At 47.9% G+C, this 14,082-nt stretch overlaps 1 protein-coding gene across 1 annotated transcript in view; it reads right to left on the bottom strand.

Moving 5' to 3' along the window:
* Positions 1–1,664: 1,664 nt before the first annotated feature.
* The window catches only part of DTWD2 (DTW domain containing 2), a 79,960-nt gene continuing 67,542 nt past the window's right edge, over positions 1,665–14,082 (bottom strand). Inside the window, exon 6 of the mRNA XM_049771414.1 lies at positions 1,665–1,958. Coding sequence (XP_049627371.1) covers positions 1,788–1,958 — 171 coding nt within the window. The 3' untranslated portion in view covers positions 1,665–1,787. The remainder of the gene's footprint in view (positions 1,959–14,082) is intronic.

Genomic DNA, 14,082 nt, shown 5'->3' with positions numbered 1-14,082 from the left:
GATAGGACCAATTTCTGCCAGAGAAAGCAATGAATCTGAGAGCAGGTCTATCCCAACACCATATATTCCCAGGCCCCCTCAAGTACTATGAGTATGGCTTCAGAGCCAAATAGCATCTTTTTTCTTTTTTGTTTGATTTTGGGTCACACCTAGCAGTGCACAAGGGTTACTTTTAGTTCTCCACTCAGAAATCACTTCTGGATGGCTCAGATTTTCATATTGAATGCTAAGTATCAAGGATGGATCATCTATATGCAAAACAAATGCCCTACCTTCAAGTAACTTTTATCAATTAAAACTTAGTAAAAACTATTTCTAAAATAACTCCAAAGCTATTAGTAATTTAGCTATTTCTCTGGAAATTAAGTTTAATATCTATTAATAATTTAATAATAAATATTATTAACTGAAAAGTAAAGTTCTAAGTAAAATAATTTGGAGGACTATAGCCTTTCTTTCAAAATGTCTTTATTTTCCCTACGACCACTGCCTTAATGATTTCTTCCCTAATTTATACCCCACCACTACCCTGTGGTAAGCTTCCTAATGAAGAACAGCTTTCCTGCTCTTCTATTATCTTTCTAACATCTTTTTATTGCCTTCTATTACCTTTCTTATTCCCCTACAAAATTTTTATGTTCCACATATGAGAAAGATCACTTTGTGTCCCTCTTCAGAGAGTATTATTAAAAAAGATATATACTAGACCAGAACAATAAATAGTACAGTCAACAGAGTGCTTACCTTGCACAAGGAAGACCTGAGTTCAATCCCCAATATCCCATGTGGGCCTCCGAAACCCTGAGGGAATCCCTGAGTTCAGGACTAGGAATAATTCCTGAGTACTACCTTGTGTGGCCCAAATTGCCCCCAAAGAAGGAAAAAAAAATCAATATTGTCTGTTTATGTATCATAAAATCAAGCTTACTTTGAAAATTTCATGTTTAATTTTTTGCTACAACTTAATACTGGATACAGGAAATGGTAGAAGTTATTTTTATAAAGGACAAAACAAAATCTTTTATTGCCAAAACACACCATTTATCATAGAAGTAAAATATGTATATGTCATGTACATATTATGTACTCATAATTGGGCAAATTTATTTTCTCAAATTAAAAATAGCCATAGTTATAGAAATATTTTTCAGTTTATATTCTACTTATTTTTGTTTAAGCATAAGTAGTTTATCAGCATTATGTTTATAGTTAGAAATAAAACATGCCATTTCAAAATTACAGAGTTCTTCGAAAATTAGAGCAAAAATTAGCAGACATTTAAATCACAGTAGCTAAGTTTGTGTTATCCCTAAAGAATAATTTCCTTATAATGTTGTATTATAAAATTAATAAGCCTAAAATACTTGGTTATCATAATTTTCAGCTATTTAAACTAAAAAGTTCCTGTACTAGATTATGAATTGATGTAGAGGTACATTATTTCTACATTAATGATCTATAAAATTTCATAAAAAATTATTGTTCTAGTTGGATATAACAATCTTTCCATTATATAAGAACTTTAAACCTAGCTCAAAACTGAATCATTTCTGTTATGAATTTGAAAAGCTATGTTCGAGGCCAATTTTAAAAAATGTAATATAAAGTGTTACTTTTATACTGAGTCAGTGAAAATTGTCTGTTTTTATGGCTTTTGGTTTATTTCTTTTTTCAGGCAAGTTTACTATATAATCCCCATAGTCAAAAACTTACAAACTTAAACTGTATGAAAACTTGGCCACATCAGCCAAAGCTGCTATAACTCGTATCATAAAAAACTATTTGCACTAAATTTTGACGCTGTTCATTAACAGTTCCATTTTCCTGAGTTTACGTTTGTTCTTTGGCATTGGTTTAGGATATAATCCATTTTTCAGAAGATGTTCCTTGCTGTGGTGGATTTGAGCTCCATGCTGAAGTTGAAAAGAGCATAAAGCTCGAAGAGGACGAAGCAAAGTCTGTTAAAACAAAATAAAACAAAAAGATGAAAAAGAAAAAGACACTAAAATAAAATGTCTACAACAAATCATGATATTCTATTGAGTTTTGTTTTGTTTTATTTTCAGAAAAAAAAGGAATATTTTCCATACAGGCCCTTAAGTACAAAAAGCAACAAGTATTATAAACAATTAATTTAAATCCATATCTTACTTACCACTGAGGAACAAGGATAATTCTCATATTACAATTCTCGTCAGTTCATTTCTAAAAGTTTATTGTAGAGAAAACCAATGCTTTGTAAACTCTTTTGTTCGTGACAAAAGTCCCTTTCTAATTTCCCCAATATTTACTAGCCTATGCAAAAAAAAATCAAAACCAACAGAATATACCTTGCCACACCAGATCTCCTCCCTTTTTTCTTTTTTTCTTTTCTTTCTTTTGGTCTCGTGTTTATTTGTTGTATTTGTTGCTGTGATGCTTTTATTGTAGTTGCTGGTACTGGTCTTTTGTTTGCATTTTTTCTTTTTGTGTTTTATCTATTTAGTTATTGTTGATTTTTGGATTTTGTGTTTTTCTGTTTTTGGTTTTTTTTTTTTTTTTTTTTTTGCTTTTTTTTGTTATGATTTTCTTCTTTTTTTCCCTTTCTTCATTTTAAATCAATAATTCCTAGACGAATTCTTCCCAGTTTTTTGTTTGTTGGTTTTGTTTCTTATATTTTGGCTTTTGGTTTTTTCTTTTTTCATCTTCTTTTCTTTTCAAACAGAACCACATAACTTTAATCATCTTGTTCCACCTCATAAATTGAGGGGGGGAATGGATGCTACCAGAATCAAATAGTCATATGAACATTGAGTAGAAATAAAAAATGATCAGACTTAAACATCAAACCCAAAGTCAATGACAACAGAATCAATACCCAATCTTCAACAAGCTATACACAGAGGAGACCCGTTATGCTAAAAGTCTGGGGACAAAGGAAGGGGATGCTGGAAACAGAGTTGGAGGGAGGACAATAATAGTAGTGGGAATACCCCTGATTCATTATCATTATATACTTTAAATATTACTGTGAAAGACTTGTAATTCACATTGACCACAATAAAATTTATTTAAAAAAAAGTTTATTATCAACTATTGGTCAAGTAAAGCTAAGATGCCATGGTAACACCACAAAGCTTTATAACAGCAAGTGACAAATATCCCTAAGGTATGGGTGAGTGAGGTACTTGGTCTTGCATGGAGCGGATCAAACAGCTCAATGCCCAGACACCGCATATGTCCCCTAAGCCCAATCAGGTATGATTCCTAAATACTGAGCCAGGACTAAGGCTAGCTGTATCTGCAAAACAAAATAAAACAAAAACAAATTCATAAGGTAAAATTTCAAAAGTAGATCAAAATCTAGATGCTCCCTTTGATATAGTCTGTCATGCATATTGTAAGACTGAGCTGAATCCCTAGCATTGTGGAAGATGCCTAAATTCAAGGTTACCAACATCTAAAAACTTTTAGTGAATATTATAGTAGCTGAATAAAAAATAGTGCCTGTGCAAAAACTTTATGCCAATATGATAGCAAGAATCAGAAGGACAAGAAAAGATGGCAAAAATCAGATGAACACAAGGAACGGTGAACATTTCAAAGAACAAGAACAATCAGTGCTGGTGGGAATGTGGAAAGAAAGAAACTCTCATTCAGTGCTGGTGGGAATGCTGTCTAGTCTAGCCTTTATAAAAAAAACAATATGGAGATTCCTTTAAAAACTGGAAATTGAGCTCCCATATGATCTAGCTATACTACTCCTAGGGATAAACCCTAGGAACACAAAAATACAATTCAAAAATGCCTTCCTCACACCTATATACATTGCAGTGTTATTTACAATAGCCAGACTCTGGAAACAATCAAGATGACCCTCAACAGATGAATGGCTACATTGTGGTACATATACACAATGGAATATTATGAAGCCATCAGGAGAGATGAAGTCTCTCCTTTGCAAAAAGTGGCAAAGATAAGTTATGAAACCAATTCAAACTAATTTCAAAGAATATATGATGCTACTTCTAATAACGTTAAAGATGGCTCAAAATAAAGCAAGATGAATCAACAAAGAAGACAACTATCTGTGAAGTTCTTTTTAAATATTAAGGAAGAAAAGAAAAATGACTATTCTCCCTTTCACACTGTTTTATGAGGATGCCTCTTATAAAAATACTTGAGAAAAAATGGCATACCAATAATATATGGCATTAGTAAATATTTATGTACCAAGATTAGTAGCATTTAAATATATATAAACTAAATAATATTTCATCTTAAAATATAGAGATGACAATAAAATAAAGAGATTTATTTATAAATAGAAAGAGATGGAAATAAAATAAAAAGGAGTGTTAAATAATCCACTTGCATCAATAGATAGCTCATACAGACAAAAATTAATAAAACACTGGTCTAAATAATATGCTAGATCAAATGAACTCAAATATATTGTAGAGCACTTCTCAAAAAAAGCAACGTTCTTCTCAATTGTGTGTTAAATATTCTTCCATATAGATAATATATTCGACTATAAAAAATGTTTTTAAACTTATCATACCAACTCACATTGGTATGAGACTAGAAATTAATTATGAGAAGAAAACTGGAATATTTACAAATATCTAGAATTTAAACAAATGCCACAAAAGAACCAATAAGGGCCCGGAGAGATAGCACAGCGGCGTTTGCCTTGCAAGCAGCCTATCCAGGACCAAAGGTGGTTGGTTCGAATCCCGGTGTCCCATATGGTCCCCTGTGCCTGCCAGGAGCTATTTCTGAGCAGACAGCCAGGAGTAACCCCTGAGCACCGCCGGGCCCGGAGAGATAGCGCAGCAGCGTTTGCCCTGCAAGCAGCCAATCCAGTACCAAAGGTGGTTGGTTCAAATCCCGGTGTCCCATATGGTCCCCCATGCCTGCCAGGAGCTATTTCTGAGCAGACAGCCAGGAGTAACCCCTGAGCAACGCCGGGTGTGGCCCAAAAACAAACAAACAAAAATACTCATACAAATAAATAAAAATATAGTATGCTGTTTGTTTGACGGAGCTTTCTGATGATTTTCAGCTAACCAGGCTGGTGGGTCAATGGGAACCTAAAGATAAAGTGCCGCTTAACCCTGAAATGCCAGGAAATACCTAAGTATTTAGGTACTTTATTTAATTATTTAGGTATTTAGGTATATAATACCCAAGAAGTGCTTGAGGGTCTCCAGGGACACATCCAGAGATGCTCAGATCCTGTGGTGCTAGAATATTGAAGCAGGGTCAGCCACATGTAAGACATGCACCTTAACCCCATACTATTTCACTTGGCTGGAAATATCATATGTAAAAATGCATGGAATACAGTAAAGGGTAGTTCAAAATGGGAAGATCACAAAGATAAATACTAACCTCAAGAAATGAGAAAAATCTCAAATAAACAAAAAAATTCAACAACTTAAACTTATAGAAATTAAAAATAAAAACCTTAAAGTTAGTAGAATGAAAGAGAACAGGAATGATTATGGAAATAAAATAGAGTTTGCAAAGTTTGATGAAACCAACAGTTGATTATTTTAAAAAATATTCAAAACTGATAAAGTACTAGAAGGGTTGAGCAAGAAATAAGAGAGAGATTCAAATTAATGTTTTTTTTTTACTTATGAGTTGGAGAGATAATACAGAGATTAAAAGGCTTGCTTTGCCTATTGTCAAACCTGGTCCAATATTTGACACTACACATTGTTCCCTACCCCACCAATCTCTGAGCACTGTTGGATGTGGCAAAAAACAAAAACATCAAAAATTAAGATGTTACAGCTGATAACATAAAGATCTTAAGGGATAACTATGAGCAATTATGTGCCAATGAATCTGAAAACTTAGAAGTATTAAATTCCCAGAAATATATACCCTACTGAGAATGAATCATAAAGAAATAAGAAAATCAACTTGTAAGCATAATCTGTAATCAAAAACATCCCAGAATGTAGTCAAGTCAGGACCAGACAGCTTTTCTGGTGAGTATCACCAGTACCAATACCTCTCAGACTCTCCAACAGAAAACCGCAGGGTAGGGAATATTTCCAAATTTATTCTATGAAGTTAGCATTACTCTCATACTAAAACTCAAGAAGGATGGCACAAGAAAGAAAATTCCAGACCAATATCCCCAATGACACAAAAATCCTCAACAAAATAAGCAAAGCAACTTCAATAAAGTATTTTTTTAAAAACCATTTGCTAGGATACAGTGGGATTTATTCTAGGAATACAGAAAAATTCAACATACACAAATCAAGCAGCATGATTCGTATAACTTAATAAAATGTTGGCTAAATATCACATGATTGTTAGGGCTAGGTTCAATGTTAGAGAGCATGCCTCGCATGTGGGAGGCCATAGTTTTGAAACCAGCACCATAAAACCAGCACTCTTCCCCCACAAGAAAAATTACATTATCATCTCAGTGATACTAAAGAAGTATCTGGCAAAATTCAACATCTGTTTATGAAAAATATCAACACTTAGAGTTAGAGTGTACCTCAATATAATAAATAAAATAATGGCAATCCCCTTGATAATATCATACTTTCGTCATATATCACTATATCACAGTATCAATAAAAGTTAAAACTTGTCTCTCAATTATCAAGAAAAAGATACAATCAACATTTTATTTAAAATAATACTGGGTAGGGGGCCGGAGTGGTGGCACAAGTGGTAAGGCATCTACCTTGCCTGCACTAGCCTAGGACAGACCGCGGTTCGATTCCCCAGTGTTGTCCTCCCTCCACCCCTGTTCCCAGCATGCATCCTGTATCTCCCTCCTTTGCCCTCCGACTGCTAGTGGTCCCCTTTGGACTGGGTATCGATTCTGTTGTCACTGACTTTGGGTTTGGTATTTAAGTCTGATTATTTTTTACTTCCACTCAATGTTCATACAATTGTTTGGTCCTGGTACATCTATTATTTCCCCCTCAATTTATGAGGCAGAACAAGATGATTCAAGTTATGTGGTTCTGTTTGAAAAAAAGGGGGGAAAAAAGCAGAGGATTCCATCTAGAGGTTATAAATATCAATTTAAAGGAAATGGGAAAAAAGAAGAAAGACATAACAACAACAACAACAACAAAAACCCCTCAAGACCAGAAACTACAAAAAAAAAGCACATAGTAACAAAAAGATAACAACCAAATAATAACCAGGAGAATGGGAAGAAAAGAAAAAGAAGGAGGGCTGATGTGTTTTTTTTTTTTTTCTTTCTTTGCATAGGCGTAGTAAGTATTGGGGAAATTAGAAAGGGAATTCCCTTGGCCTAAGAGATACAGGATTTCTCCACTCTAGAAGCATACTCTCATGGAACTAACTACAGGCTCCATACATGTTCATTTTACACACTCCAGGGTCTTTTTTTGGTGACAGGAAACATTCTGCTTAGTTGTGAACGATAAAATCAGGCCTCTGTAACTAGAGATCTTGGTATTTGCACAGGTCAAAGGGTTGTAAAGAGTCTTCTGAAATTAGTGGTCTTGGTTTTTGCACAGATCCTAGGATAAAGCCTAGAATATAGTCTTTCATTATGTTTCCAGAAGTTCTGCTCAGTCACAGTTGTCAAAGTTAGACCTCTGGAATTAGAGATCTTGGTTATCATACAAATCCTAGGCCAAGCCAAAGCTAGAGTCTTTCTTATTGGTCCCAGGATAAGTTCTACCCAGTCATGGTTGTCAAAGTCAGTCTTCCGTAGTTAGTGATCTTGGTTTTTGCACAGATCAAAGGACAATATGTCTTTGATTTCAGCTTACCATTAGATAATGAGATAGGATAAACTGCTCTTAGATCAAGTTGCTGCCATAGGGTCTACTATGACAATGGGAGTTGGCACTGATCACTCTGAACAATAACTGGGTGATGAAAGGTAATAAAGTGGCACACCTTCATTAACGATGATGCAAACCAGTGTCAAAAAAGAAAGAGAGGGGGGAGAGGGAAAAAGAGAAAGTGAGAGAAAGAGGGAAGAGAGAGAGAAAGAGAGACAAAGTAAAATACCTGCACCAACAGACCTCCGCATGTGCCAGCGGCCTTTTGGCCTGGCCTAGGGTGGGGGGCCCGGACCTGGGTCACCCGACCCCCCTTTCCCCCCTTTCCTCCGGATCTCCAGGTGGGTTTCTGGGAGGAGCTGATGGGGCACCCTGGGTTTTCCCCACTCCCAGGCCGGGTCTGGGGACTGGCCTAGGTTGGGCTTAAATCCCTGCCCTTCGGGCCTGGGAGGGTCTCTCTCCCTTCCTGGAGCAGGATTTTTAGTAGCACGGGCGGGCAGCTGGCAGACCTCCGCATGTGCCAGCGGCCTTTTGGCCTGGCCTAGGGTGGGGGGCCCGGACCTGGGTCACCCGACCCCCCTTTCCCCCTTTCCTCCGGATCTCCAGGTGGGTTTCTGGGAGGAGCTGATGGGGCACCCTGGGTTTTCCCCACTCCCAGGCCGGGTCTGGGGACTGGCCTAGGTTGGGCTTAAATCCCTGCCCTTTGGGCCTGGGAGGGTCTCTCTCCCTTCCTGGAGCAGGATTTTTAGTAGCACGGGCGGGCAGCTGGCAGACCTCCGCATGTGCCAGCGGCCTTTTGGCCTGGCCTAGGGTGGGGGGCCCGGACCTGGGTCACCCGACCCCCCTTTCCCCCTTTCCTCCGGATCTCCAGGTGGGTTTCTGGGAGGAGCTGATGGGGCACCCTGGGTTTTCCCCACTCCCAGGCCGGGTCTGGGGACTGGCCTAGGTTGGGCTTAAATCCCTGCCCTTCGGGCCTGGGAGGGTCTCTCTCCCTTCCTGGAGCAGGATTTTTAGTAGCACGGGCGGGCAGCTGGCAGACCTCCGCATGTGCCAGCGGCCTTTTGGCCTGGCCTAGGGTGGGGGGCCCGGACCTGGGTCACCCGACCCCCCTTTCCCCCTTTCCTCCGGATCTCCAGGTGGGTTTCTGGGAGGAGCTGATGGGGCACCCTGGGTTTTACCCACTCCCAGGCCGGGTCTGGGGACTGGCCTAGGTTGGGCTTAAATCCCTGCCCTTCGGGCCTGGGAGGGTCTCTCTCCCTTCCTGGAGCAGGATTTTTAGTAGCACGGGCGGGCAGCTGGCAGACCTCCGCATGTGCCAGCGGCCTTTTGGCCTGGCCTAGGGTGGGGGGCCCGGACCTGGGTCACCCGACCCCCCTTTCCCCCTTTCCTCCGGATCTCCAGGTGGGTTTCTGGGAGGAGCTGATGGGGCACCCTGGGTTTTCCCCACTCCCAGGCCGGGTCTGGGGACTGGCCTAGGTTGGGCTTAAATCCCTGCCCTTCGGGCCTGGGAGGGTCTCTCTCCCTTCCTGGAGCAGGATTTTTAGTAGCACGGGCGGGCAGCTGGCAGACCTCCGCATGTGCCAGCGGCCTTTTGGCCTGGCCTAGGGTGGGGGGCCCGGACCTGGGTCACCCGACCCCCCCTTTCCCCCTTTCCTCCGGATCTCCAGGTGGGTTTCTGGGAGGAGCTGATGGGGCACCCTGGGTTTTCCCCACTCCCAGGCCGGGTCTGGGGACTGGCCTAGGTTGGGCTTAAATCCCTGCCCTTCGGGCCTGGGAGGGTCTCTCTCCCTTCCTGGAGCAGGATTTTTAGTAGCACGGGCGGGCAGCTGGCAGACCTCCGCATGTGCCAGCGGCCTTTTGGCCTGGCCTAGGGTGGGGGGCCCGGACCTGGGTCACCCGACCCCCCTTTCCCCCTTTCCTCCGGATCTCCAGGTGGGTTTCTGGGAGGAGCTGATGGGGCACCCTGGGTTTTCCCCACTCCCAGGCCGGGTCTGGGGACTGGCCTAGGTTGGGCTTAAATCCCTGCCCTTTGGGCCTGGGAGGGTCTCTCTCCCTTCCTGGAGCAGGATTTTTAGTAGCACGGGCGGGCAGCTGGCAGACCTCCGCATGTGCCAGCGGCCTTTTGGCCTGGCCTAGGGTGGGGGGCCCGGACCTGGGTCACCCGACCCCCCTTTCCCCCTTTCCTCCGGATCTCCAGGTGGGTTTCTGGGAGGAGCTGATGGGGCACCCTGGGTTTTCCCCACTCCCAGGCCGGGTCTGGGGACTGGCCTAGGTTGGGCTTAAATCCCTGCCCTTCGGGCCTGGGAGGGTCTCTCTCCCTTCCTGGAGCAGGATTTTTAGTAGCACGGGCGGGCAGCTGGCAGACCTCCGCATGTGCCAGCGGCCTTTTGGCCTGGCCTAGGGTGGGGGGCCCGGACCTGGGTCACCCGACCCCCCTTTCCCCCTTTCCTCCGGATCTCCAGGTGGGTTTCTGGGAGGAGCTGATGGGGCACCCTGGGTTTTACCCACTCCCAGGCCGGGTCTGGGGACTGGCCTAGGTTGGGCTTAAATCCCTGCCCTTCGGGCCTGGGAGGGTCTCTCTCCCTTCCTGGAGCAGGATTTTTAGTAGCACGGGCGGGCAGCTGGCAGACCTCCGCATGTGCCAGCGGCCTTTTGGCCTGGCCTAGGGTGGGGGGCCCGGACCTGGGTCACCCGACCCCCCTTTCCCCCTTTCCTCCGGATCTCCAGGTGGGTTTCTGGGAGGAGCTGATGGGGCACCCTGGGTTTTCCCCACTCCCAGGCCGGGTCTGGGGACTGGCCTAGGTTGGGCTTAAATCCCTGCCCTTTGGGCCTGGGAGGGTCTCTCTCCCTTCCTGGAGCAGGATTTTTAGTAGCACGGGCGGGCAGCTGGCAGACCTCCGCATGTGCCAGCGGCCTTTTGGCCTGGCCTAGGGTGGGGGGCCCGGACCTGGGTCACCCGACCCCCCTTTCCCCCTTTCCTCCGGATCTCCAGGTGGGTTTCTGGGAGGAGCTGATGGGGCACCCTGGGTTTTCCCCACTCCCAGGCCGGGTCTGGGGACTGGCCTAGGTTGGGCTTAAATCCCTGCCCTTCGGGCCTGGGAGGGTCTCTCTCCCTTCCTGGAGCAGGATTTTTAGTAGCACGGGCGGGCAGCTGGCAGACCTCCGCATGTGCCAGCGGCCTTTTGGCCTGGCCTAGGGTGGGGGGCCCGGACCTGGGTCACCCGACCCCCCTTTCCCCCTTTCCTCCGGATCTCCAGGTGGGTTTCTGGGAGGAGCTGATGGGGCACCCTGGGTTTTACCCACTCCCAGGCCGGGTCTGGGGACTGGCCTAGGTTGGGCTTAAATCCCTGCCCTTCGGGCCTGGGAGGGTCTCTCTCCCTTCCTGGAGCAGGATTTTTAGTAGCACGGGCGGGCAGCTGGCAGACCTCCGCATGTGCCAGCGGCCTTTTGGCCTGGCCTAGGGTGGGGGGCCCGGACCTGGGTCACCCGACCCCCCTTTCCCCCTTTCCTCCGGATCTCCAGGTGGGTTTCTGGGAGGAGCTGATGGGGCACCCTGGGTTTTCCCCACTCCCAGGCCGGGTCTGGGGACTGGCCTAGGTTGGGCTTAAATCCCTGCCCTTCGGGCCTGGGAGGGTCTCTCTCCCTTCCTGGAGCAGGATTTTTAGCAGCACGGGCGGGCAGCTGGCAGACCTCCGCATGTGCCAGCGGCCTTTTGGCCTGGCCTAGGGTGGGGGGCCCGGACCTGGGTCACCCGACCCCCCTTTCCCCCTTTCCTCCGGATCTCCAGGTGGGTTTCTGGGAGGAGCTGATGGGGCACCCTGGGTTTTCCCCACTCCCAGGCCGGGTCTGGGGACTGGCCTAGGTTGGGCTTAAATCCCTGCCCTTTGGGCCTGGGAGGGTCTCTCTCCCTTCCTGGAGCAGGATTTTTAGTAGCACGGGCGGGCAGCTGGCAGACCTCCGCATGTGCCAGCGGCCTTTTGGCCTGGCCTAGGGTGGGGGGCCCGGACCTGGGTCACCCGACCCCCCTTTCCCCCTTTCCTCCGGATCTCCAGGTGGGTTTCTGGGAGGAGCTGATGGGGCACCCTGGGTTTTCCCCACTCCCAGGCCGGGTCTGGGGACTGGCCTAGGTTGGGCTTAAATCCCTGCCCTTCGGGCCTGGGAGGGTCTCTCTCCCTTCCTGGAGCAGGATTTTTAGTAGCACGGGCGGGCAGCTGGCAGACCTCCGCATGTGCCAGCGGCCTTTTGGCCTGGCCTAGGGTGGGGGGCCCGGACCTGGGTCACCCGACCCCCCTTTCCCCCTTTCCTCCGGATCTCCAGGTGGGTTTCTGGGAGGAGCTGATGGGGCACCCTGGGTTTTACCCACTCCCAGGCCGGGTCTGGGGACTGGCCTAGGTTGGGCTTAAATCCCTGCCCTTCGGGCCTGGGAGGGTCTCTCTCCCTTCCTGGAGCAGGATTTTTAGTAGCACGGGCGGGCAGCTGGCAGACCTCCGCATGTGCCAGCGGCCTTTTGGCCTGGCCTAGGGTGGGGGGCCCGGACCTGGGTCACCCGACCCCCCTTTCCCCCTTTCCTCCGGATCTCCAGGTGGGTTTCTGGGAGGAGCTGATGGGGCACCCTGGGTTTTACCCACTCCCAGGCCGGGTCTGGGGACTGGCCTAGGTTGGGCTTAAATCCCTGCCCTTCGGGCCTGGGAGGGTCTCTCTCCCTTCCTGGAGCAGGATTTTTAGTAGCACGGGCGGGCAGCTGGCAGACCTCCGCATGTGCCAGCGGCCTTTTGGCCTGGCCTAGGGTGGGGGGCCCGGACCTGGGTCACCCGACCCCCCTTTCCCCCTTTCCTCCGGATCTCCAGGTGGGTTTCTGGGAGGAGCTGATGGGGCACCCTGGGTTTTCCCCACTCCCAGGCCGGGTCTGGGGACTGGCCTAGGTTGGGCTTAAATCCCTGCCCTTTGGGCCTGGGAGGGTCTCTCTCCCTTCCTGGAGCAGGATTTTTAGTAGCACGGGCGGGCAGCTGGCAGACCTCCGCATGTGCCAGCGGCCTTTTGGCCTGGCCTAGGGTGGGGGGCCCGGACCTGGGTCACCCGACCCCCCTTTCCCCCTTTCCTCCGGATCTCCAGGTGGGTTTCTGGGAGGAGCTGATGGGGCACCCTGGGTTTTCCCCACTCCCAGGCCGGGTCTGGGGACTGGCCTAGGTTGGGCTTAAATCCCTGCCCTTCGGGCCTGGGAGGGTCTCTCTCCCTTCCTGGAGCAGGATTTTTAGTAGCACGGGCGGGCAGCTGGCAGACCTCCGCATGTGCCAGCGGCCTTTTGGCCTGGCCTAGGGTGGGGGGCCCGGACCTGGGTCACCCGACCCCCCTTTCCCCCTTTCCTCCGGATCTCCAGGTGGGTTTCTGGGAGGAGCTGATGGGGCACCCTGGGTTTTACCCACTCCCAGGCCGGGTCTGGGGACTGGCCTAGGTTGGGCTTAAATCCCTGCCCTTCGGGCCTGGGAGGGTCTCTCTCCCTTCCTGGAGCAGGATTTTTAGTAGCACGGGCGGGCAGCTGGCAGACCTCCGCATGTGCCAGCGGCCTTTTGGCCTGGCCTAGGGTGGGGGGCCCGGACCTGGGTCACCCGACCCCCCTTTCCCCCTTTCCTCCGGATCTCCAGGTGGGTTTCTGGGAGGAGCTGATGGGGCACCCTGGGTTTTCCCCACTCCCAGGCCGGGTCTGGGGACTGGCCTAGGTTGGGCTTAAATCCCTGCCCTTCGGGCCTGGGAGGGTCTCTCTCCCTTCCTGGAGCAGGATTTTTAGTAGCACGGGCGGGCAGCTGGCAGACCTCCGCATGTGCCAGCGGCCTTTTGGCCTGGCCTAGGGTGGGGGGCCCGGACCTGGGTCACCCGACCCCCCTTTCCCCCTTTCCTCCGGATCTCCAGGTGGGTTTCTGGGAGGAGCTGATGGGGCACCCTGGGTTTTCCCCACTCCCAGGCCGGGTCTGGGGACTGGCCTAGGTTGGGCTTAAATCCCTGCCCTTCGGGCCTGGGAGGGTCTCTCTCCCTTCCTGGAGCAGGATTTTTAGTAGCACGGGCGGGCAGCTGGCAGACCTCCGCATGTGCCAGCGGCCTTTTGGCCTGGCCTAGGGTGGGGGGCCCGGACCTGGGTCACCCGACCCCCCTTTCCCCCTTTCCTCCGGATCTCCAGGTGGGTTTCTGGGAGGAGCTGATGGGGCACCCTGGGTTTTCCCCACTCCCAGGCCGGGTCTGGGGACTGGCCTAGGTTGGGCTTAAATCCCTGCCCTTTGGGCCTGGGAGGGTCTCTCTCCCTTCC

The sequence above is a fragment of the Suncus etruscus genome, chromosome 4 (assembly GCF_024139225.1).
Source record: "Suncus etruscus isolate mSunEtr1 chromosome 4, mSunEtr1.pri.cur, whole genome shotgun sequence".
In the NCBI taxonomy this organism is placed as follows: domain Eukaryota; kingdom Metazoa; phylum Chordata; class Mammalia; order Eulipotyphla; family Soricidae; genus Suncus; species Suncus etruscus.
The sequence above is the reverse complement of the archived record's forward strand: the minus strand, read 5'-3'. Positions and strand labels throughout refer to the sequence as shown.